This window comes from Excalfactoria chinensis, chromosome 5, assembly GCF_039878825.1.
Source record: "Excalfactoria chinensis isolate bCotChi1 chromosome 5, bCotChi1.hap2, whole genome shotgun sequence".
NCBI lineage: Eukaryota > Metazoa > Chordata > Aves > Galliformes > Phasianidae > Excalfactoria > Excalfactoria chinensis.
This window is the reverse complement of record NC_092829.1, coordinates 54,413,552-54,437,620: the sequence shown is the minus strand read 5'-3', so window position 1 is coordinate 54,437,620 and position 24,069 is coordinate 54,413,552. Positions and strand designations below refer to the sequence as shown.

Sequence of the window (24,069 nt, the reverse complement as noted above, 5' to 3'; positions counted from 1 at the left end):
ATGCTAATCTTTAGCTTAAAGTGAATTAGAATGTAAAGATTGTGATTCACCTGGTGATGTGAGTCAGATACTACGCATACCTGATTTGACCTGGTTAGAAATCAGCTAGAGGCAATATCAGATGTCTTGACATATTTGCTTATCATGTCTGCTGCAGTGTGTTGGCTTTCCCTTCAGAGCTGAAGCACACTAGATGGAGCTACTTGAATATAGGTTAGAGAGCCTGCAGTTCCCTAGTCAAGAGGAAGAATGAGAACTCCGCTTTAGAGAGGAGGAGCAGCACCTCTCCCAAAGCATGATAATGTAACTGCAGGCAGTTTAGATCCCCTGGAGCTAGAGAAGGTGTCTGGCAGCCTAAGCTTTTGGTATGAGGGAACATCCTCTCTTCAGAATGCTTTCAGAGCATTTCCCTTATTGGAAGTTTGAACTCGGCCCTTGTTGCTGTCTGATGACTGTGTTAGTTACACTAGTATTCTGTTATTAAGTTACACTACTGTTCTGTTAGTGTATGAATATGTTCATAGAAGATGTTTTTTCCTAGAGCTTCCAATGTATTATCTTGTGGAGGGAAAGCAGGAAGAACACTTTCTGAGTGTTGCAAACAGCTTCCTCGTAGGGTCTCACAGCCACAGCAGGGGCTGGAAACTAGGAATTGAGGTTATTCTAGTCTATCTCAATGGCTCAGCAACTGCAGTTCTGTCTTGGAAGGCTGAAAATACATGATGGTGTCAAATCTGTAGACTCTTTTCCTAAGGGCTATATTCTCTTGCACCCTCATTTGAAGAACATGGGAGATACTGAGAGCAATTGTTGGGAGCAGCAGCTTAGGTTGTGCGATGCAAGAGGATGTTCAAAGAGGGAGGAAAAGCTTTCCTATCCGCCAAGCTCTGTGTGTCTGCGTAGTGTGTAGAAGCACCTGCAAACACACAGGAAAGCTGATTTTGCATGTCTGCTCATTGGTTAGTTGCAGCAATATGGACTATGGAAAGTAGCTGTCTGTACTGTTGCAGCTTCCCACAAGGTGGTGATACTGCTCCACACCGGCACCCTCATTCCTCCTCAGCAACCAGCAAACTCCACATCAGAACAGTAAGTGCAAAAAGATCACTTTCCTCCTGTCAGTTCCCAAGGATGGGCCTGTCATGTTGGTGTCCCTGTGCTGGGCAGGTGGCAGGCAACTAAGAGAGAGGCAGAAACCTGTGTCATCACTCAGAGCTACAATAGCACAAAACGCGTGTTAAGGCTGGACTATATATGTTAGGCTATGCAGCAAACTGTACCTTGGGACTTCCCAGTAATCTATGGCCATAGGATGTGCTGTCCCCTGTGTAGGGCAGTCGCTAGAAGGAGTTTATGAGCCGTCTTCAGACGTGACTGTAGGAGAGATGAATGAAGATGAAAAAGTAGTTGTGTAAGGAAGCTCTGTGTGGATAAACAGATGCATAGGCTGAAGGTTTATGTAATTGCTGGGGTCTTGCTCTGTTTCAGAATGGATGTGGACTTTGAGGTTCAGCTATGTGCATCAGTCACTGCAAAACCTGCTCTGAAGGCAGAAAGCCCCAGTATTGAAACAGGGAGCTTGTAGCTGCTACCAGTGCAGGTAAGGGATCCTGTGCCCTCAGCTCTTGTCTGTGTCTGTAGTCAAGTGGAGTTAGGTTTGGCTGTTACTGCGGCACCTCTTTCCTGTCTCCCCTTCCTCTGTAGCTGCAGGATCTTACTGTCTCCTGAGCGACTTTTTGAATGCCTCAGAGTTACCTTTGAACCTTGCTGCTGACCCTGGCCAGCTGCTTCCCTGATATGTGAGCTTACAGGTTCTGCATCTCTGCTGGTGGCATGAGGGTGCAGGGTCTGAGAGGATGAGGCAGTTGTTTGGTGTTTCAACAGAGAACTCCCTCCCTGTTACTGAGGGGCAACAGGGTTCTAATGTACAGCTTGTACTGCTGCTGAAGCCTTTTTGGGTATTACCAAGAGATCTGTAAATGCTTATTGGTTTATTTTGCATCTGAGGGAACTTCAGGTTTGTTAAAGAAGGAGAAAGAAATGTAACTTGAGGTGTTGTTCTGGTGGAGGACAGCAGCCCTCTGTGGGAGCTGAGGGCCCAGCAGCTTACAGTTGAGCTGCTCAATGCTATGCAGCTCCTTGCCCCAGCTTATCACAGCCCTAAATCTGCTTCCTTGCACAGGGATGGTGCTCTGGGCTTACAAGTATTCATGGTAGCAGCTTGAGCCATCCTCTCTCCCAGCTGCCAGGAAGTGCCTGGGGCTGTATACTAGTAATTAATGCTCAATTTGATTTCAAGCCTATGAGAGGGAATATATGTTTATGGGAGGAATGTTGTGTGTGCCTTGGTGAGGTACTTTCTGTAGTCAATTACCTGAAGTCTGCTGGTGATACTGCCTTATTATCTGACTGATAAATAATGACTAAGTATTTTCTAGAGGTACCTTTAGGTGAGCAGCACAGTATTGGCATTTATTGGGTTGCTGTCACTGAGAACAGCTGTAAGCTATGCCTTTCCTTATGTAAAGGTTAGTTCCCACTGAGACCAGCAGAGGAGAGCAGTGATCAAGGTGCTGTTTTCAGCTTTAAGTTGCTTCAGAGTTGTTTCAGAAGCAACAGAGGAAAAGCAGCCTCTTTCTTGCCTTAAATCAAATATTGGGCAACAGTGCTGAAGGCCTTGCCCTACATCAACTTGAAGGTTGTGGAAGAGCTTGGGGAGAAGTTGGCTTTTCCTTTCTGCTCCTGATTCTGCCCATATTGTTTTCCAAGACATAGTTTGAAGATGTGAGGTACAGCCTACGTGTCCGTGAGGATACTTTGGCTCTTCAGAGACCAAATGCCAATGTTGGTGGGCAATTTGTAGGATCCTGTGATGAGCCACTGGGAAAGTTGCTCTTTGCTTTCCCAGCTTTCTTCTTGTATAAGCACCCTCTCTCCTCTCAGCTGTTTCCTGGCTGCTTGTAGCAGCATGCAAACCTCAAGTAGCTGGAGAGCAGCTGGAACCTTTGTGAAAGCCAAGATGACAAATGTGAGTGGTGTGTTATACATTCATGTGTATTTCTTACTGACAGTCCATCCCTGTGGAAACGTGGCTGTGTCTGTCAGGGGTCTGGAACACCTTTTAGCATTCTGTGCCTGACCATTAGGACTTGCTAGCTGCTGCAGGCTTTTACTGGGACCGGTGGAGCTGTTCATCTCATGCTGGACCAGATCCTCACCTAGTGAACCTCACCACCTGGAATGCTCATCATTTCAAGTTTCCACTTTCCTAGAATAAATGGACCTCAATGTGTTGCAGCACAGGAAGTTTCAAAATAAGGTAAAGCAGAAAGATCTACAGAAATTGGCACAGCTCTGATGAAGATGCTTTGTCCATCTCTGCTTTCTAGCTTGTTACTGCTGGTGTCCCATAACAGGTGTACTGTCAATCTCCAGTGATGTGCCCCTTGGGAAAGGAGGCCAGTGAGCAGGTGAGTACCCTCTCCTAAGACTTCACTTGCATTCTCTTCCCTTATGAGTTCATCCCTGTGTTGTGTTCTCTCAGGAGAACTGCAGGCTAAAAGATGATCCCTGGGATGAGAGGCAGACAGTGAGCGCACTCTCCAGGGGCAGCAGGATTAACCACAAAGACCAGGCAGCTTCCAGACATATCCTGAGCTGTTTGGCTGCAGAGAGCAAGGACCCAGCTTCCAGAGGGAATGATTTGATTGCTGAGTAAAGTGCAGGGTGGGAAGGATACAGCACATGAGCTTATGTTGATGGCACCACTTCATGGACCAGAATTGCTGCTTCCTCACCTCTGGGCTCCTTAAGGACTTGGAGTCACCCTTTACGCAGGTATTTAAGCTTCAGTGGGCACAGCTCACAGAAGTCTGGTGGTTTGGCCAGCTTGCAATCTCAGATTGTAAATGTGCTTTGGTTGTGTGAAATGCAGACCTGTTGGTAATGGGCTGGGAGTGGAGGAAGAGGAAGCATTTTTCAGGCAGTGTGAAAGGCCAGCAGCAGTCCCCCTACTGAGTACAATTCAGAAGGACAATCTTAGATGCTTCTGATTGTTCTCTAATTCCTAGTTCTATCTGAAAGAACAGCAGCATTTTCACAAAATGGGGATTTCTCGCTGGATCTTCAGACACCGCCAGCACTTCTGGATCTGAAGAGCCATACGCAGGCCTGTAGGGCATTTAAACTGATGCCACTTATTTTGGCAGAGACCACCAGCTAGGGGCACAGCAAGTCTGCCCAAGGGGATCTAATACAAGAGAAGAGGTACTCTGAAAACTAAGTGGGAAGGAGGGGTCTGGATTGCCAAGGATTTCTGAAGCAGGTGTTACAGCCCACTGTCTGGGCCTTGACAACCAGGTGGTGTTCCTAGAAGTCTGTCTCGGTTGAGATCAAATGGATTGGTTTTGGTTGTGAGAGAACCTTCCATAACAAAGGAGCTGCTTCGGATCTGACCCTCTGCCAAACTTCAGTTTTGCAATTAAAACCAAGGACAGATGCAGAAAAGTCATTGTCCGTTAGATGCAGATGTATAACTGAACTGTTGCAAGAGACTGGCTTGTAGCTCTTCATGTTCTTCTGCAAAAAATACATGTTGGTGCCTCAGGGCTATCTGATAGCTTTACGTTGCCTTGGAGGGGGGTGTGTGTGGGTATGCCAAATAATTATGACTCTCAGGAGAATGTCTCTGCTAAAGGAATCAGCAAAAATATTCCTTTTGATACCAATGGGCTGGTAAATGCAGAATTTGGACAGGTAGTCCCTTGTGTATTTCACCTGAGCTGGTTATAAGGTCTGACCAGCCAAGATAGGTGCTGTTTCTGCAGTGTAGTCATGTCTGAACCCTTCCACCTGTAAGATTGCAGTGGTGCCCTAAAACACCTGCTAACTCTTTTGCTAAGAAGTAAGGCATTAGCACATGCTCGCCTTGATACACAAGCTGTGGCAGGCTGAACTTCCTCCTGCCATCCAGGTTAATGAGCTAATAGCCTGTACAGAGGTTATCACCTGCCGGTGAATGTCCAGTGGCAACTGCACAGACTTCTCTAGACAGCATTTTGTGTCTGTGTGCTTCCACAGCCCCCAATCATGGGGATAGTCCAGCTCTTCACCTTGGCTGAAACAACAGCTCTCAGTTTGCTGTTCTGACAGCACTACCACTGGGTCCAACTGAACTTTACTCATCAGTCACTTTCTTGGTGTGTTTTTCTTGTGTTATTCAAACAGGACATAGCTTGTTTATAAACACTGTAGTCTTAATGCTGTTAAGTCTAGAAGTTCAGGCTCCTTTATAAGGAAATAGTTAAATATTGCCTGCATGCAAACAGGAACATTTTGTCTGCTCTTGATGGAACAGGACCCGTGCAAGCCAAGAAGATACTTAATTAGTCTTAACAAAATACACCATGAAATGTAATCAGATGCATCCCTCCTCACTAGAGAGCCCTGTAACTGGAAAGCAATGCATTTAGGGTTAGGTCACGCCTCGGAGAAAGCTGCCTTATTCTTTCACAAAAGAAGCTTATGGACAAAGAGGAAGGGAGGAATGATAACAGAGGGCTTTTCTTGTTTGTGTTAAGTCAATTTTGTGGCAGGGCTGGCAGCAGTTCGGGGCTGGTAGAAAGAAATGCAGTAACTTGCCCTGAAGACAATACACAAAGCTATAACCACCAATCCTGTGTTGTATCCAGATGTTCATTCTGTCAGCTCAGATTAAACAGTTCTGAAGATAACAAGTAACTGCTTGACTTAGTTACCTAATTGTGAAATAGCGTAACTCACGCTGGTGTTGTAACAGCAGTACCACGTGCAGCTTCAACACAGCAATGAATTCTACTGGGTAAGTTGCTGCTGCTACAGCCTTGGCCGCAAAGAAAAGGCAAGAAAGGACTGCAGGCCGGGTCTTGTGGTTTCTGAAACACAGATGGTTCCTGCTCTGTTCTTTTTTCAGGTCACAGTAAGACAGAATGAGAGATTGTTTTCTTAATGTGTGAGGAGTCCAGGACTGACAATTAGTATGTTCTAATATGAACCACAATATTATGTTCTAGTAGGAATTGGACTGTTACGTCAGCTGAATCACTCAGTTCCCCTACAGCAAGGAAGTAAGCACATTACAAGGAAAAGATGTGTTAATTTGCATGTATTAACAAAGTGCCACCAAAACAATGAAGTTTTGTCCCTTTGCAAATTGGTTTTTTAAAAAAGCATAATACAGAAATCTATGCATACGCAGCATAAGACTTTTACAGGTAGGACATTTGTACATCCATTTAATTTCAGGTGATCCACTCATTCAGCCTTAAGCAGTGAGGAGAACTCTGACTTTTTTTACTTCCCATTCTCAGCGCTGAACATTCGCTCCTAGAAAGAGAGATGTGAACAAATCAGTGACAGTTTGGGAACTGAATTTTGCTTCAGTAACGTAAGTTCTATCACTGCTGTATAGCTGTCAGTCTACGAGTGCCATGAACTCATGATTAGCTTACATATTCTCCCCCAAAAAACCCAAAGAAGTCAGTAAATCCCCTCTAAAAGACTTGCCCTGTACTGGTAGAAAACTTGTACAGGGCTTGGCTATGCTCAGCATCTGTTCTCGGAGCATCCAAGAACAGATAAGTGTACCTGATTTCCAGCTTTTTGAAGGTGATTATTGATGTGTCTCAAATCACTGCTGACAGTTAACAAGCAACTAGAATTAGACTTTTCACTTTGAGGCTCTTCATTCAAGATAGGAGTGCTATCTTGTTTAGCTGTGAGTCTAGACACTGCCTTGGGGCTCAAAAACCAGATGTCTGTCCATACATGGCATGAATTCCTTCATGAAATGCACTGGAGTTTATCACATTAACTCCATTCAGGTGGCCAGTTTGCAGGCTGCCTGTCCTACATAACACACACCACCTGTACAACACCTGATCCAACTTGCTGACAGGCTCCTAATCCTTTGCTGTACCATAAGCAACCGAGGGTTAGCTGCAGTATTTAAAGGAACATGTGAGGTAGAGATTGGCAGCACCATAGAGTATCTACCTTTAACATCCTCTCCAATTTTATGGCATCTGCAGCGAATTTTCTGATCCCATCAGATAGTTTCTCCACAGCCATTTGGTCTTCATTGTGGTGCCAGCGGAATGCCTTCTCATCCAGGTGGATCTTCTCAAGGTCACAGGCCTGAGCTGCACCAGGACAGTTGAAAAATAAACAGAACTCTATTATCAGATTATTATCAGGGGCTTTCTAAACACAGTCTCAAGCTTCTGGCCATCTCCAAGTGAAAAGCTGGGAAGTTTCTAACATGGTTTTCAGCGTGACTTGCTCTGTGAGCACGCTTTGGGATGCAGGACTCAAAATGCTCCTCATCCACGATCTGAAGATAGTTACCTAGATCATCAGTTTCCTTCAAAGTACAAGTTCATGGGTGTGCTGTTATCTTGTATCTGTTTCTAATCGGTCTGGTGCTTTCAGCAGTACTACCAAGAACACTGCAGTGAGATATTCTAAGCAAACAGGCTGAACAATTAGGTCTTTGATCCTTAGGTACTTGCCAAACAAAAGCTCAATTGATAGACTCCTACAAGCCAGCTAGCACCCTGTGAGCACCAACCACAGCTGTACACAAACCCCAACATCTGAGCTGAGAAGGAGCGTTTTAATAAGGCTACAAAAGCACGAGATGAATGCAAAGAGAATATGTGCTCAAAACCATCGAGGCAGGGTATCACTAGATCAAATAAGTCTTGCGTGTGACTTTGTCTCTAATATTTCTGGAGGGAAAACAACTTTTGGCACGCCCAGAGGTAACGGCAGTATTAGCACAATGACTGAACTCTGCTAACAGAGAGAGAAATTTCATCCTGTGTATATGAAGCATGAAGTTCCTCCTCCTTTCCCCGTCTTCAGGGGAAGAGACAAAGTATTTAAGCATGCTCAAAACCCAATTCCAACTAATGCACTCAGTGGGAAATGAGACCCTAAGGAAATAACCAATAAGCTGCTGTAGTGGTACAGCTGTGACGTGACTATTTCCTCCAGCAAAGGGTCAAGGTTTAGCCTTAAAGCAGAATAGAAGCACCACGGAGCTGGATGGAACCATATATCTTAATGTTCAAGAAGAAAGGGAGTCTGAGCAAGTCTGTAATACCAAGAACTGAACTTACCCTCCTTAACGCTGAGCGTGGGAGTTAGCTTGACATGCTCTTTGCTGAGCTCTGCCAAGAGCTTGGGTGAAATAGTGAGATAGTCGCAGCCTGTGAGCGCTTTGATTTCTCCCGTGTTTCGAAACGAAGCACCCATCACAATGGTTTTGTAGCCAAACTTTTTGTAGTAGTTATAGATCTTAGTGACGCTCTTCACCCCTAGAGAGGAGAAATGGGTGACTTTCGGAACGCGTCAACTGAATTCTAAGCGGTTATTTAGAACGTACTAAAAAACCCAGCTGTTTCACAGGGGGATTTTAAAAGTTAATTAACATTGGAACATACAACTATTGCATTCAAAAGCAAGAAAAGCTAACCTGGATCTTCTGAAGGTTCATAGGTTTTCTTGTCTCCATTAGCAATATGCCAATCCAGGATGCGTCCTACAAATGGGGAGATCAGAGTAACCCCAGCTTCAGCACAGGCAACTGCCTGAGCAAAGGAGAACAGCAAGGTCATGTTGCAATGAATCCCGTACTCTGCTTCCAGAACCCTGCAGACATAGGCTGGCTTAACATGGCAGTTTGCTCACCTACTGTACGTTCTAGCAGTAAGTTAATAGCTTAAGCTACTCGTTTCTTGACTTAGAGATTAAGTCAAGAATCTCTTAGTTAAAGATGCGGTTCAGTTTACAAGCTTTAAAGTTCAAAGGCAGCAGAACAAAGCTTTGTACTGGCAGGCCCCCAGTGATCTACTTCATGTTTTTCATTCAACCAAGTGCAGATGGCTGAACGTGACACTCCAGGAAACTCTTTATGAATGGCTTGGCCCTGGTATGAACAAACTTTTCCTAATGAGCAGAAATCTCCAGGATGCCACCATGCTTACTGCACTCCTAGCAACAGACTTCCCGGTGCTGTGCTTTCAAAACAGTTCTTTATTTTAAGTGTAGAACGTGTTTGTCAAGTGCCTGTGAATAGCCAGAAGCACGCTATGAATCAGCACACCGGCTATAGAAGTACTTACTTGCCAGCCTGGATTCCTTCCCATGTTGAAGAAAGCTTTATGAGAATCCGATCTTTACCAATTCCTGCTTCCTTATAAAGGTCAATCAGACGCCTGGCCCGCTGAATCATTCCTTCTTTATCGAAAGACAACCTTTGGAACAAGAAGAGGGCTTCTTCAAAGCTGTGCAGGAACAGCACGAGTACGGCAAAGATCAGACCCACGTTACTGCTTCTCAGGAGGTTTTGTCACCAAGTTAACACAAGTAAATGAACTGTAGCTCATTCTCTTAAATATTAACAATACAAACCCCTGCTAGCTTTGTAACACTGAGCTGTCCAGACAAAGACGGGTTTCTTCAACTCTATTGTGTCTCTCTTTGTATGTACCAAGACATAGGGTAACGCAGAGGAAAAGGAGCCAACCTTGCATCTACTTCTGTGGACACACGGCCTGGTATCCTCTTCAGTATCTCAGCTCCAAAGAGTACAAAAAGTTTGTCACAGGCATTTTGGATTTGCTCATCTTCTGACCTAAAAACCACGGGAGGGGAAAAAAAACCAACAACAAATAAATAAAAGAAGTGCATTCAAGCCTTGCTATTGATTTAAAGATCAAATTTCACAGCCCATTTAGCATTAAATTCCTGTGCTCAGATACGCATTGCACAACTGGTTACGTCCTGCCTTTGGACAACCCACTATGCTTCTAGGAGTGTGAAACACTGTTTGCATTAAAGAAGCATCTTAAATATACACCCACGGAGAAGAAGTGAAAAGAAACCCCAGCAAACAGCTCAACTCTTGACTTACCCCCCAAGTTTTCTTCCATACGCAACCGCATCATCCACAAGTTTCTGGTAAGCGGGCATCTGAGCAGCAGCCAGTATCAGAGATGGGTTCGTGGTGGCATCCAGGGGTTTGTACTCATCGATTGCTAAGGAAATCAAGATGGCTTGTTGGAAAGAACCGGTTGGCCTGAATGATTCAAAGCGTTTTGCTCAGGTGTGTAAAAACAGAAACCCTCTGCCATCATCAGCTTTGCCAGCATAGCTGAGTTGCAGGAATCGCAGGGGGAAGGCAAGGCAAGGCAATCTCTCTTCCCCTCTGTGGCCAGGCAGCTGGATTTCTGTTTGCCCACAGCTGTTAAGAGCCAGAACAAACGTAAAACCCATCTCTTAGAAAAGCCGTTAGAGCCTTATTGCACGTCAGAACTTCAAGTAGTTGAAGACGACTTTCTTGGTATCGGCTCCGGTGACTTTCTTGCACTGCCGGCTTCCTTCCAAATATCCTATGGGCTATCTGACTCCTGGGCTCACCTTAAGCCCCGACTACACCTATTTCGCTGCTGTTTACGAAGCAGGCTGTGGCCGTGCACTGTCAGGCCCTAATCTCGGCTGAGCCGCCTGGCACGCAGGGCTGACTCAGCACTGGGGACGGCCTCTGCAAGCCCCGCAGCGGCTCCTGCTTGCAAACACGGCTGAACGTCCAGAATAACGAGCTCGTTATTGCCAGCCCTTCTTCCCCAGCGTTTCTCCATAGCTGGAAACACGGGCTAACACAAACTGACTTCGCTTTTGCAGCATCCAAAGCTGCTTCGTTCCGTGCAAACGGGACGCGCTTCAACTCACGGCGACCGCTTACAGCAGCGCGTTGATATCAGCGGATTCTCAATCAGATACGCAACTTTACAGACGTATTCCGGTGCGCGGCAAGGAGATACCGGCAGGGAGATACCGGCAGGGATCCGGCCATAGACACGGTTAAAAAACAACACCAGCAACTGCGTTAGCCACAAGGGCAACTTCCCCGCCCCCCCCCTCCCCCTCACCGTTGAAATCCCCGGTGTCGGCCACCACCGTGGTGTGATGCTTCAGCTGCTCCAGCGCCGACTCCATCTTCTGCCTCTTCACTGGGGACACCGACATCGCTCCGCAGGGCGGGGGGGGGCTGCGGCCGCCTTAAAGGAACGCTGCGTGCCCGGAGGGGAGCTCGCCTTCCTGCCCGCCCGCCAGCCTGCGCGCGCACCCGCCGCTCGCTCCCGACACCCTCGGCCCGGGGGAGGGCGAGCCGCCCGCTCCGCCCAATCCCGTCTCGGAGCCGGCAGGTGACGCTGAGGAAGAAGGAAGGTCGTCATTGGGTGGTTTGGCCGCTCCTATGGGTGCCATCCCACTATGGGTGTCATTGATGGAGGTGGTACCGAGCACCCACCCCCGAGCGTTGTCACCGCTCTCCGCTGAGCCGTGTACCCCAGACCCACGGCCACAAGCTCTTATCGGCGCTCCCTTGTGTCCCGTTGGCTCGCTTTGCTATCCAAAAGCAAGAGGCGGAGATGGAGTTGGACGTATAACTTAACTATTTTAATAAATCTAACAGTGCACGGTTATATTATTTTCTCCTCGGTTCAATTACATCAATGTACAGTGCACGATAGCTTCACCTGCAGGCAGTACAGAGCAGACGCACAGCTCAGTCACATGGGAAGGTGTAGCCTCCTGTTCTTGCACCACCGATGGCTGCCAGTGTTCCCTCCTGCTTCTCACCTTTAAAACCCGGAGTCAAATAGTGATGCACAACCGCTTGATGATGCCTCCAGCCCGTTGATTATACCTCTAACCTCTACCTCTGGCCCAGGATCAGCACCAATGTGAAGGGCTGAGAGCCCCCAGCCTCTGGGTAAGCAGGGATGATCAGGCTGAGCTCACCTATTTGCAGATTCAAATCGCTTCAAAGCCCATTTCCACTGTTGGAAGGCAGCGCTCACAGCACGGGGTATTTAAGGAAGCAGCCCAGTCTTAGGTAAGGCGTGTTGCAATTCTAACCTGATCCAACCAGGGGGCACGTGAGGACAGAAGGGCAGTGAGCTGACACCCTTGCTGGTGGGCTGCAGGGGGTAGGGTGGGGGAAAGGATCTGTTTCTGTGGCCCAGACTCCTCTAAGCATTCAGGCTGGCTTGTTCTGTGCTGGGTGCCGTGCCCTCTGCTCCCAAGGGGCTGGGAGCACAGACAACCTTGCTTTAAAAGCTCTGTATTGGTTTGGTTTGGTTTCTTGAATCCAGCCATTGTCATACGTTCATACCCGCGTGAACCCTCATCTGATCACATGCACATACAATTTCAGTATAAAATATATAGATATCATATATATATATATATATGTATAAAACTTCATGCAATATTAAAACACCTTTCCCAGCGGGATCTGGTCTTAGTGTCTATCCTTATCAACAGCGTTTGAGGACTTGTCCCTTCGATGGCAATTACACTGCTAACTGTGGAGCACTGCTGTCTCTTGTCTAGACTGGGGGTCATTGCTTTAATTCCCTTTATTTTTCTGCACTACTATGACTAATAGCTGAAAGAAAGCGGATAGGTTTTAATTAGCAGAATCAATCCTCTCCTGGCGACGCTTCATGATTTCTTGGAGCTCCGTCTCCCCTCTGTTTTTCTAGAATGGAAACAAGCAAAAAAAGAGGCAGTTTGAATTCTATCTTCGAGCCGCGGCTTCCAATTATTAACATCTAACTCATTCCAGAAGAGCAAGTATCGAATGGAACAGCAAGAAGGCAGACTCTTCAGTGGAGACAGAGTGATCTGCCTCACAGAGTCGGGATCCTGCTGCTTAAAAGCATCGTCACCATCTTTAGTGCTGCTTTTATTGGTTGCTTGCTTCAGATTCAGCCGCTTACCTCCAGCTGGTTTTTTTCCACTGTGATTTTACTGTACACTCGGTTCCCTTCATCACCACACACTTTCTTCAGCTCCTCTCTGTTCAGGGAGAAAAGCTGAGCTCCAGTGAGGATGCCGAGGTGCTCCACCGTCCTGGGAAGACACAAAACCAGTAGATAAAACCAGTGCCATAAGTGGCCTCTGCCAGAGAAGGATGTGCATTTGGCTGTGAGTTGTGAGGATCAACGAGAGAGAGCATGGCTTCATTTGCAGCTGCTGGTAGATCTACTGGCTGTACCGTAAGATGGTACTGATAGCACAGAAAAAAGAGAGCCAGTGTGGGCTCCAAATGTACTTCCTTAAACGAAGAACCAACCTTTCAGCTGGCAATAGTGCTGATCTTACCCTTTGCTGAATGACTTTGCCTCCAGCCAAGCTTTGACTTCTTCAGCACTGGATTCGAAGGTGAGGGGCACATAAACTTCCTGAGGCTTCTCCACTCTGAAATTCCTCTGGGGAGGCTGAATTTTACTGTTGGTGATCTTTTTTAGCAACTCGTCGTTCACCTCATCCATCTGATGCAGAAGTTCTGGGGAAACAAGGCACACTTATTGGAGCACCTTCAAACTGTGATCAAGAACGGGCGTGTAGAGGGGAGATCATCGTGGTTTTGCATGGTGGCAAAGGGATGGAGCAGGATTTCCTTGCCTTTCCTCCCAAGCCTTTCAGCTCCTTTTGGCTTTTGAAACCTCACTTTTTCTTTGGAAGAACACTAGAATTCTCCAGTTCTCCTCCAGGACGATGGAGAAGAGGTACCACAAAGCAACAGCCAAATGCCCATCATCTGCGCAGCGGTCCCTGCACCTAACAAGCTGCTTCAGCTGGGTGCCAGTAAGCACATACTACCTAATACCTATACAAATACATTGTGATTGACCTCTTGTGTCTCATGTCGCTACCCTCTCCTGTCCATCACAAGCCTGGCAGAATGTTGCTCAGCAATGCAAAGCACCTGATCTGGCAGTGACTTTGCTGCCATCAGTGCTGTCAGGTGGTTGACAAGGGACTCCCCAGTGCCTTGTGGTGCTGTTGTGTTTTTGCTTTAGATGATCATCTTCCTGTTTTGGGTTTCTTAGTTCCCTTCAGGCTACTGAGATAAGGAAATTGCCCTGCAAGCTTAGTGGCAGAGAGGGGAAAAGAAAAGCCAGAGCACACGAGACAGCAGAAGTCAGAGAGGCCTAGCTGTGTTTTCGAAAGCAGGTTCCCATTTTCCTGTGTCCCTGTGTTGCCGTCTATTTTCTTCCCATCACCTCTTTGCCATTAGCTGACATGACCTACAACTAGAGCCTTCTTTTTAAGCTGTGCTCCTGCTCCCTGCACTCTTCAGTCCTCACCGTGACTTCTGCTAATATGCAGACCCCAAATCTTCAGACCTTCAGCTTTTGCTTTGCAACTAAATGGAAGTGGGAGGAAGCCTGAACTGGGTGTGACTAATTCAGCTCCGACACATCGCCCGGTATCACTTTTTCCACATAACTCCTGGAGACCGAGGAGAATAACTCAGTGTTATTAATAGATATGTGACTACAGTGTTTGTATTGTGGGGCTTTCCACTGTCCCAGAAGAGCTTCTGCTTCCAGGAGATTACAGGAGGTGAAGAGGGGATGAGCACTGGCTATGACTTTCAGCAGCCAGTATGCTAGAAGTGTGTTCAGGGTGAGGCAAGGGGGTGAGGTGAGCAAGGCTCCCGGTCCTTCTCATGCTCCATGCCTCTGTGTGGCTCGTGCAGAGGGAGGGTGCGACATATATCTCATATGTGACAGATCTGGTGGCTGGGATTTCCCTGGAACCATTGGAAGGAACAGGGCAGCTGGGCACTGCGTGTGTGACAGGAGACAAGAGCAAAGGAAGTGAGTGGGGATGGCAGAAGCACACGTCCACAAGAAGGTCCTGAGACTCAGAGCTGCCTGAGAGCAGCATGTGTGGCGGCAAAGAGGCACGATGGGAGGCACGTACGTTCTTTGGCATCCTGGGGAGAGTTGCGTGACAACATTTCACTTCCCCATTTATCCCCAGCGTAGCTGGCAGGCAGCTTGTGAGTTGGGCTGGATGGCCCATATCCTCTGGGACTCGGGTCTCCTTTGTACCTCTGGTTAGCCTGGGTGATCAAGAAAAGAAACGTGTAAGGATATTTCTTCGTGTCATTTCCTGCCTTTTCTTTATTCCTTGTTTTAAGACATTTTGTCTCCCTGTCATGTTAACAAATAGAGGGACAAATTGCTGTGTCCTCCCTGTTTATCACAGACCCCAGACCCTAGACCCCAGCTCATGTGCTTGTGAGCATTCCTGCTGTCCTGCACGTGGTATCCTAAGAAATCCAGGCTATTCCCAGTGGCTGATTATGCCCTTCTGCAGGCAATTAACATCACCTGGCTACACACCTGTTCGAGCTCCTCCAGTTTCACCACATCCAGGATGTTATAAGGGACGTAACCCGCCTGCCCACTCCTGTTGAGCAACTTCCACCACTGCTTGTTGTCTTCCAGCACCTGACAGAGGGAGGGAAAAAGAGATTGCTGGTGAGACCATTGCATTTCTGGCCTGTGTCAGTGGGACACAGTGGAAAGAACCGGCACGCTGAAGTGGTCGGAATAACATTGCTGAGACAAACAGATCTGCTGCACTGGTGTGCAGTTCAGGAGCGAAGCCCTCCCTGAAAAGCATCGCAGCTTATCCTAACGATGGATAGGAGAGCTCTGCCGGGGTTCGTTTCTCCAGGGTTGAGATCTCTGTGCTGTTGCTACAAGGGGAGCAGGGCACAGCTCTGAGCACATTGCTCACCTCCAGAATTTCATCCTTCAGCACTGAGAGTTCATTGGCATTTCGTGCTGTGAAATCGTAGCGGATTTTGGCATATCTCTTCGGCTGGGCCATTCCCTGCGCCTCAAAGTTCCTGCAGCAGAGAGAAAGAGGATTTTTAAAGGAGGCCTATTGAAGAGCTGAGGCCGCACAGAGGTGATGGCTGTGCAAGTGCAGGTCGAACCAGTTGTGTTTGTGTCAGGAGGGGAAGTGGCCCCTCTGCTCCTATTCTAAGATGCACTCGGTGGGAGGGGAAAAGCCTACAAGTATTTTGCTTGGAGGTTTGTGGCAGAAGAATGCCTGGCTTTCTATGCTAAACCAGCCTTCACTTTGGAGAGGAGAAATAAACACAGTAGGTTGTCCAAGGTGGAAATGTGAAATGAAAGGTTTTGTTTGGCCCAGGCTGAAATGTGGTTGTTGTTTTTTCTTGCTCTTTTTTCCTGGCTTAGGAAAAAATGTGCCCATCTCACCTCATTTCTCCCCCCCCCCTCTGGTTGGGATGACCATAGTGTTCTACTTTAAACCCAAATGTGCCTAAAGCTTCACTGCCTGGTTCTGTCAGCGTAGGCAGGAAATACTTTAATGCAGCTTTCATGGATCTTTCTGCCTCGCAAGCAGGTACGCAATGCAAGGGAGTTCCAGCTGCTTATATTCACAGCAAACATGGCAACAGAGCGTGAGCTTCTCCTCTAGCGGAACTACACCATTTTATATCAAGGTCCATATGTAACTCAACGAAGCCCGTTACACAGCTGCAGGTGGGCTGGAGAAGGTGCAACCCATTGGCTCAGCGACTCGGTGTCACGCTTAATTCTGCAGCATAACCTTCAGTTCACTTGATTTAGGATGGCTCCAGTTACAGAAGTTTGGTGCAGTCTTTCAGACAGATCAGTCAGGAAAGGGAGTGGTGGTGGCCTTACCCTGCAGTGCCCTGAGGGCAGGGAGAGGGGTGGAAAGCCTGAGTTACACAGGAATGACTTATTTTGTACCATTCCAGAATGTAAATGGGTCACGAGGAAAGGGGGCAGCTGGAGGAGTGTGAGGGTAATGTGTGCTTTGCATGCATCTAGATTTTACATGAGCATGGCTGTTTATTATAATACTGCCTAGGGCTTCCAATGACACTTCTCTGCAGTCCAGAGCCCTGCTATAAATAATAATACATGCATGAGTGCTCTTGTTAATACAGAGTCTCTTGCTTAGAAAACTATAGCAGGAAATACTCGGTCCCAGGGCTGTGATGTTGGCAATCGTCTGGGCAGACCTGGTTGAAGCTTGCTCTGGACTGAAGAGTCATGGAAACATTCTGAATTAGAGCACCAGCTTCAGTGCCATTAACTTGGATGTCGTATTTGCTTTTCCTGACATTATAACACAAGGCGAAGTTGCTGCTGACAGTCTGAAAGGTAGTAAAAAGGAGAAAGGCATCCTCATCCCCCTTCCCACTCAGCGCAGTTTCTGCATCTTTTAATGTTCTCACCAGGACATTTGGGGAGGCAAACGGGAAGAATAACTTCTTTTGCTGTTGCAATTGGATTGAAGGTTTGACTGTGTATCTGAACACTTTGGAGCAGCAATAGAGCTCGTGAATCTTTTGGGTTAGAACATTAAAACATGAAACAAACAGTGTGTCCTTAAGCTTTTTTTCCAGCCCAATGCTGGCTTTGGAAAAGCTGGTGGTTAATTGCTCTGCTGTGTCTGGACTTCCAGCCTTTAGCATTTCACGGCTCATTGGTGTAACCCAGGCCTGTGCTCGAGAAAGGGGAACTTCATGTCAAATCATTGCAAAGCAAAGCGTGGCAAAGAATTCATCTGTAATTTGGGAAGAGCTTGTTGGAGCTCGGAGGTCTTGAGAGACATTACAAGGCACATAATGCTTAGCATCACCTTGGTGGGTTGATGTTATGGAATGACCTTCTGACAGACTAATGAGGCCAGCCAGGAGCTCTGACTCTTCTGGTGGAAAGCACGTGCAACTCATTTCCCTACAGACCCGATTAAAAAGTTCTCTCTACCTTGTCCACAGGTCCATCCGTCAGGCTGCCAAAGCATGCTGTTATCATGATGTGGTGCAGTGGGTGCTGCTGAGGTTACCTGGGGGAGGCCTAGGCCCTGTTTTGCAGGGTGGTGTTGGTACGTTACCTATTTACATGCTGAGTTACGTTCTGCTTGAAGGCGTCCACAGCTTGTGTCTGATCAGCTGTCTGGCCACGCTTGAGAGAGGAGTTACGGTAGGGATATCCATTGGCTGATGATAGCTGGAAGGGGAAAAATAGAGTCAGTGGTGCCAGGAAAGGGGGAAGCTGCAACAGAGGGAAAGGAGGGCAATGATGAAAGGAAGGGGGGATGGTCCTGAGCACAAAACTCACCTCTTCTTGCAAGTGCCCGATGTCTATTTCCCAGGGAGCTCCACGGAAGATTTCTATGGGTGGTTCCCAACCATTGCGGAATTTAGGGATGTAGGTGGGAATGTTTGCTTCTCGGGGCCATTCAGCCCTAGGACGTGAAGCAGGGAAGAAATACGTGGTGAGAAAGTAACATTTGTCACAAAGCATCCAGTATCGTGTGCCAGGGAGAGAGCCAGGGCTGACGTGGCTGTAAAAATCAAGCATCCCCTGCCTTAAGAGCCTGGGGATGCTGGTGAGACAGCAGCTCTGTCCTCACCTGGATCTGGTCCATGCCTCTCCCAGGGAGTCCCAGAGGCTTATCTCTTTGGGTGTCAGGTGTCCTCTGAGGAAGTCTGTGGCATCTTTAGAAAGAAGTGGGCTGATGACAGACCTGGCAAGCTCAGGGCCACCGCAGCTATTGACGATCTGAATTACACACAGACACAGAGGAGCGTGAGAGATTTTGCAGGAGAGGTTCATAATACCATGAAAGAAACAGAAACCAAAGAGAGAAAAATCAGTCACTCTGAGCATTTGGACTCTCTGTGCCTGCCCACTTCAAAGGGAGAGGGTGTACCTTCTAGATTGTATACAGAAAGAACAGACAACCAAGGCAAATAATTCCTGACTCAATTCCCCAAAGGATCCAATGAAAGCCTGCATAGCCTTCATGCCACGGGATGGCCTGACAGCCTGGCAGCAGCTCCTGTTTACATCAGCTGTCTCAAGAAACATCAACCTAAATCTCTGCAGAAGTCTGAACGGTTCAAAGGAATGCAACAGGTTTTTCCTGTTGCAGTCAAAGAAACCTTAAAATCAGCCACTGCTGGAGAAAGGACACAAACTGCCACGTTGAAGATTGGAAAATCTCTTGGTATTTCTGCATCACTTCTGGTTTCTTCTCTAGGTCGGATTCCTGCTTCTTCCTTACAGCGCAAATATTGAGCCATGTTTACCCATAGGTGAGATCAGGCACATTCCCAACAAGAACCAGAGCTGGCTCTTGCTCTTCACAGTAAGTCTTTGTGAACGTGGTGGAAAGATTTGTATTTGCTTGGCTTTGTGCATTTAATTCAGGCTGGAAATCAGATCAGAAAGCAGGAATAGCTGGTGCTGTTGTTTACTAAGAAAGCTTTGGGAGCTTCTGAGCAGCACAATTTAGCTGCAAAAGTGATATTAGAAATAAAAAGCAATTTCATAGCAAAACCCGTGAATTAGATTTACCAGTTCCAGTGGCCCAAATAGGAAATGCACCAACTCTGAAGCGCTCGGGTTCTGAATGTGCTTTCTCAGTTTGGCCTGAAAAGATAAAAAGAAAAACCCACTTGAATCCTAACCTGATTTGGGTTAGGAATCTTATCACATGAGGGCTCACGATCCCTGATGATCACCGACTCCCCACTCGCCCTCTGATTTACCCCCAGTCTCTCTGTGCAGGCTTCTGGATATACAGATAGCCAAGTCCAAGACCTGCATGTGGGGAGGGCTGTGGGTGTATGGCCGTGCAGGGTGCCTGATCAATTCTCATCCCAAGCAGGCAAAACTGTATGAATATCTGCTTCTAAAGGAAAAGATTGCATCTCTGTGTCCTGCCTCAGGCTTCTTTCCAGTCCCTGTGGTTTCCTTACTGATAACGTTTCAGGAAGGACCTTGTTCACCAAGCAAGTTCAGAGCTGATGAAATTTCCTTCTGGCTCATCACCCTCCTGGTCTCACATCCTTGTCTAAGCAGTGCTGGCAGCACTGGGAACATCTTTGTGCTCCAGCTCTTCGTCTCCTTCTTTACATCACCTGGTACAGCTCTTCAAGAGCAGAAACAGAGTGGGAGCTGGGAATCTGGGGGCAATGAGGGACACCCAATGAGCAGGGGCACAAATGCTTGCTATGGCATAGAGAGAAGGAAGGCACAGGCAGAGGAGCAGGTGGCTCCCTTCAGCTCAGAGTGTTGGTGAAATAGGGCCAGGCGCACGCTGTGTGCATCATGGCTCTGGCACATACACAGGCAGTGGAAGGCACATGCCTTTCCCAAGGGTGGACTTTAGGCTTCTAGTTTCAGTTTAACTGCTTGGCTAAAGGAACCGACACAAACCTCACGCAATGTTTGTTTTGTGGTTGCTTCTGGCAGAAGAATCTGAACTTCACACCTCTGTCCCTTGATAGTGCTTTCAGGTCGCGTTTCACTGCAAATGCTTACTACTGCACTGAATGTGGCTGCCCAAGATGAAAACATCCCCAGTGTCTTACCAAGAGGTTAAAAGCCAGTTTGGTTTTCTGGAAGCAGTCGATGAACTCAGCCTCGCTTGGGGGTCTTGCTCGAAGCGTCAGCATTCCCTCTTTAATGAGAATGTGGAGAGGAAGTTTAATTAGTGTGTCCCTTTCTGGGATAGATCTGCCTTGCTGGCATGCAAAAGTCACAGCAATAACAGGTGCTGACAAATCTATGGATTGAGATGAGCCAAATCTCTGCATTAAGTCCTCAGAGACCAGCAGGACTTTCCAGATGGTGTATTGCAAACTGATGCAGTGCTGTGCTGACCTAGCCTGGTGAGCTGAGGCTTCCCAGCCTTATCTGCGCCCTCGCGTTCCCCATCTGTTCTAGCTGCTGCACCGTACCTGCTGGGCCTTTCTTCTTGCTCTTCTTCCCTTTCTTCCTTTGGTTGAGCTGTTTGAATGCCTCTGCAGCCTTCTGAAGCCTGGCAACGAAGACTTCAATGTCATCCAGGGTGCAGTTCAGGATTTGCTGTGAGAACAGAAACGCAACGAACACAGGTGAGAAAGAGCCCAAACCGCACGCAGATGGGAAACAAGAATCCTAAGGTCTTTCCCTACTTCATTTCCTGGAAGAGGGAAGAGTGCAGGTAAAAAATTAGGCTGGGTTCATCCCTTTCCAAACACAAAGCTGTGCCTTGCTTTGCATTCTGTACCTGCCAGTGTGATAACTGGCTCCTGGCTAATGGGCCTTTGGAAAACAACCCCAAGAGAGGACTGTGCACTGGGGAGAACCCCTCTGAAACCAGCAGAGGAGATGGCAGCTAACCCAGCGATGCAGTTTTGCTTTTGCTCTCCCTTCTAAGCAGGAGATATCAGTTTAAAAACGACTGGACTGTGCATAAAACACCAGCTGACGGAGGAACCCCTTCCTTCCTTCCTGTCCTCCCCTTTCCCTTCTGCCTGCTGTTCTCGTTACCAACCGTTTCTTTTTCAATCTTCTGTGCTAAGATGGCTCGGGACTCTTCGTGGTCCTGGGAGGCAGAGCCTCGGCGTTCATAGTCTGCAGACAAGGAAGGGGAGAGAGAAAGTGTTTCTTAGCATGGAAGGTTGAAGATGGGCTCCATCAAACACAGTGACCCAGGAGCAGTAACACCTGGCTGCCTTTGTTCTTGCCTTCCTTCAGAGAGCACCTCAGAAGCTCACAAAGGGCAGGAGGTGATCAAAGGTGCTGATTGAATCTGCCACGGATTGCAGCGCCTGTGTCTGTACGCTGCTTGTTTTCACTGGATGAATCATGGAGAGCAGCCAGCTACCAGCTACAGGCAGAGACCTGCAAGCCCCAGCTGCTGGGAGGCTCCCACTTGTTTGCCCTCAATGCATCTATACTAACTTTGGGACACTGAGGAGCTGAAGGGCTGCCCCAGTATTGCTGAGCATCCCACATATATATAAGTGCGGTCAGAGCAACTCTGAGCCTGTCCTCTAGCCATGAGCTCTCCAAGAAAGAAGAAATAAGAGCTGGAAATGAATGCAAGTAGAAAGCAGCCTGCCAGGAATTCTGCATGCTTGGTATTGAGGCAAGTCCCTGCAAAAATCAGCTTTTTGGTGCCAACTCGTGTGCAGTCTTTCAAATGTTTTTAGCTGACATTAAAGAGAACAAAACACAGGTGTTGAGAGATGGTCCAGCTCTGGATTATAGATCTGAAGTTAAAATAGGCTCTCCATCCAGCAGGCTGCATCAGCTGCTTGGCTTTGGAGTTTAACCAGGGAAATGAGTGTTTACTCACATCAACTTGAACTTCCTTACTCTATTCTGCCTACATCCTTTCCTTGAAGTTCACCCCAACACAAGCTGGTGCAACAGGCTGTTTGCTGCTCACTTTAGTCAACTTCACACCTTTCTTGCTTTCTTTGTGTTTTCTTTCCCCAGTGAAAGAACTTATTTCTGTTACTGGGATTGTTTTTTTTTCCTCTCTGACTGCAAGTTTTCTCAGGGCAGCTAAAGATGAAATCAGGATGACTTTGGAATAAGGCTGCTTCAGGAAGGTTGTCTGCCCAGGCTGATGAGTCCCCACCCTCAGGGACAGACTCACTGAGCTCTCCCAGTACCTGGTTCATACTGGGCAGGCGGTGCCACCCGGTTCCTGTTCATGCCTTGGCCTCGCATGTCGTGCTGGAATGGGATGGGGGCTGGCCCTTGTGGTGGTGGGAGGATAGACTGTCTCTGCTTGATCTTCTCTTGGTTTGCCCTGCAAGGCAACAACACGGATTGACCCCGTCAGAAGATGCTGATCCTATTTCCAGGAGACCAATGTGAATGCTGGAGCAGGGATGCAGTCCAGGCAGTGATACTGAGTACGCTGCCTGCCTTGCCCCTTTGTCCTGAGTCCTGAAATACTTACTTGAGCGTCTGTGGTCGTATTTTCTTGCCATGCTTGTGGTCTGCCAGGGCACTTTCTATGTCTTCGTGAACCATCTCCGCCTCAAAGGTAAAACAGGAGCGTTTTTACTACAGGGCTGTGCTTTGCAAAGCTTGAATTGAAGGCTCCAAGTGAGCGAGGGGAAAAGTGGCTGGCAGAGAGCTGGGAACATATCTTGTTCTGTTTACAAGATTGCTTGGCCCTGGGGTCGTCTGCAGCCAGACATCACTGACTGCAACATAGGGGAGCCTTTAAAGGGTGGTGCCAAGGCACCAACATCTGGGCAAGCCTTTAGGGTGGCTCACAGCTCTCATTGACCACCATCAGTGCCTGCCCAAACCACACCTTTGTTTGAACAAGGGAGTACAAAGCCATACTGCACACTGATAAACCCGTGCAGGTGGCACTCCTTCCCCCAACCCCACCCTGGGCTTTGCAGGTTACATAGTGCAGGTTCCTCTGTCTCTCGTGGGCCAGAAAGGTTTTGGGGGGTCACAGCAGCTCCATTTCCCATCACATCCCAGTGGCAAGAAAGGCTCTGCTTACCTCCACCTCATCGCAGTTGAAGAAGTGGATGTCAGGTTTGTGCTGCTCTGAGTCCTGGCACACCAAGAGGAGGATGGAGGAATAGCGCATCTGGTTGAGCACCGTCTGGCAGTGCTGGACAGTCGGCAGTGGGAAGTCCTCCAGCTCCTCCTGGGAAAGAAGAAGGAATGGGTTGGGCAGCAGGGATCTGTACGTGAACTCTTGGGATGCCTGATTGAAGACAGAGAGCTGGCAGAGCTGGAGCTCTGGGATTTCCTCGACCCATCAAACATACTTGTCACCACCTGCAGAGGGCTGGGAGAGGGGTGGATGCCAAACATCTCCAGAGACTCAAACAACTTGAGTTCTCCTGCTCACCGTGAACCATGGTGCGCTCTGCCTGCACCAGCCACTTGCTGTGCATCCCAGCAGAGCACTGGGAAAGAAGATATTTTCTGGGTGGTGGCAGTGAGAAGCTTGCCCTCCTGCTGACTCTTTGGATGAACTTGGGCAATCACTTTTAAGTTTTTCACTGCTAAATCCAGAGCAGCACCATCCTTCTTTTGCTGCCTGGATGCTCTTTCCCATCAGATCAGGTGTCCTATGTGCATCTATATGTACTGCTGTCAACACTGGGGCACAGTTTTCAGGCAGGGGATCCTGTTGTTATAATATCAGCAATAAGTTCTTCCCTCTCTGCTCATATGTTATATGCAGACCTTGGTGGACCTGCAAGTCTGCATCACTCCCACAGAAAACAGTCATACTGTTTGCTTGGAGCACAGCTCAAGGTACCTTCTATCTGGACTATCCCTGCTCCGGAGCCACGAATAAATCAATCCACACCTGCCTACCCTT

The 24,069-nt window shown here is 47.8% G+C and overlaps 2 protein-coding genes across 2 annotated transcripts in view; both read right to left on the bottom strand.

The window, feature by feature from the left end:
• Positions 1 to 6,125: 6,125 nt before the first annotated feature.
• Positions 6,126 to 11,208, bottom strand: TALDO1 (transaldolase 1). The gene is made up of 8 exons (XM_072338579.1): positions 10,974 to 11,208; positions 9,956 to 10,079; positions 9,569 to 9,676; positions 9,165 to 9,296; positions 8,516 to 8,691; positions 8,160 to 8,357; positions 7,033 to 7,178; positions 6,126 to 6,363 (listed from the first exon to the last, which is right to left on the bottom strand). The coding sequence occupies exons 1-8, from the start codon at positions 11,068 to 11,070 to the stop codon at positions 6,331 to 6,333; spliced, it is 1,014 nt and encodes a 337-aa protein (XP_072194680.1). The 5' UTR covers positions 11,071 to 11,208; the 3' UTR covers positions 6,126 to 6,330.
• A 273-nt stretch (positions 11,209 to 11,481) lies between these two features.
• The window catches only part of EPS8L2 (EPS8 signaling adaptor L2), a 37,971-nt gene continuing 25,383 nt past the window's right edge, over positions 11,482 to 24,069 (bottom strand). The window contains exons 6-21 of the mRNA XM_072338578.1: positions 23,233 to 23,382; positions 22,669 to 22,748; positions 22,376 to 22,515; positions 21,247 to 21,326; positions 20,669 to 20,795; positions 20,300 to 20,388; positions 19,281 to 19,355; positions 18,334 to 18,482; positions 18,039 to 18,165; positions 17,812 to 17,927; positions 15,652 to 15,763; positions 15,252 to 15,359; positions 14,827 to 14,968; positions 13,216 to 13,399; positions 12,831 to 12,963; positions 11,482 to 12,589 (exon numbers count right to left, since the gene is read on the bottom strand). Coding sequence (XP_072194679.1) covers positions 12,518 to 12,589; positions 12,831 to 12,963; positions 13,216 to 13,399; positions 14,827 to 14,968; positions 15,252 to 15,359; positions 15,652 to 15,763; positions 17,812 to 17,927; positions 18,039 to 18,165; positions 18,334 to 18,482; positions 19,281 to 19,355; positions 20,300 to 20,388; positions 20,669 to 20,795; positions 21,247 to 21,326; positions 22,376 to 22,515; positions 22,669 to 22,748; positions 23,233 to 23,382 — 1,884 coding nt within the window. The 3' untranslated portion in view covers positions 11,482 to 12,517. The remainder of the gene's footprint in view (positions 12,590 to 12,830; positions 12,964 to 13,215; positions 13,400 to 14,826; positions 14,969 to 15,251; positions 15,360 to 15,651; positions 15,764 to 17,811; positions 17,928 to 18,038; positions 18,166 to 18,333; positions 18,483 to 19,280; positions 19,356 to 20,299; positions 20,389 to 20,668; positions 20,796 to 21,246; positions 21,327 to 22,375; positions 22,516 to 22,668; positions 22,749 to 23,232; positions 23,383 to 24,069) is intronic.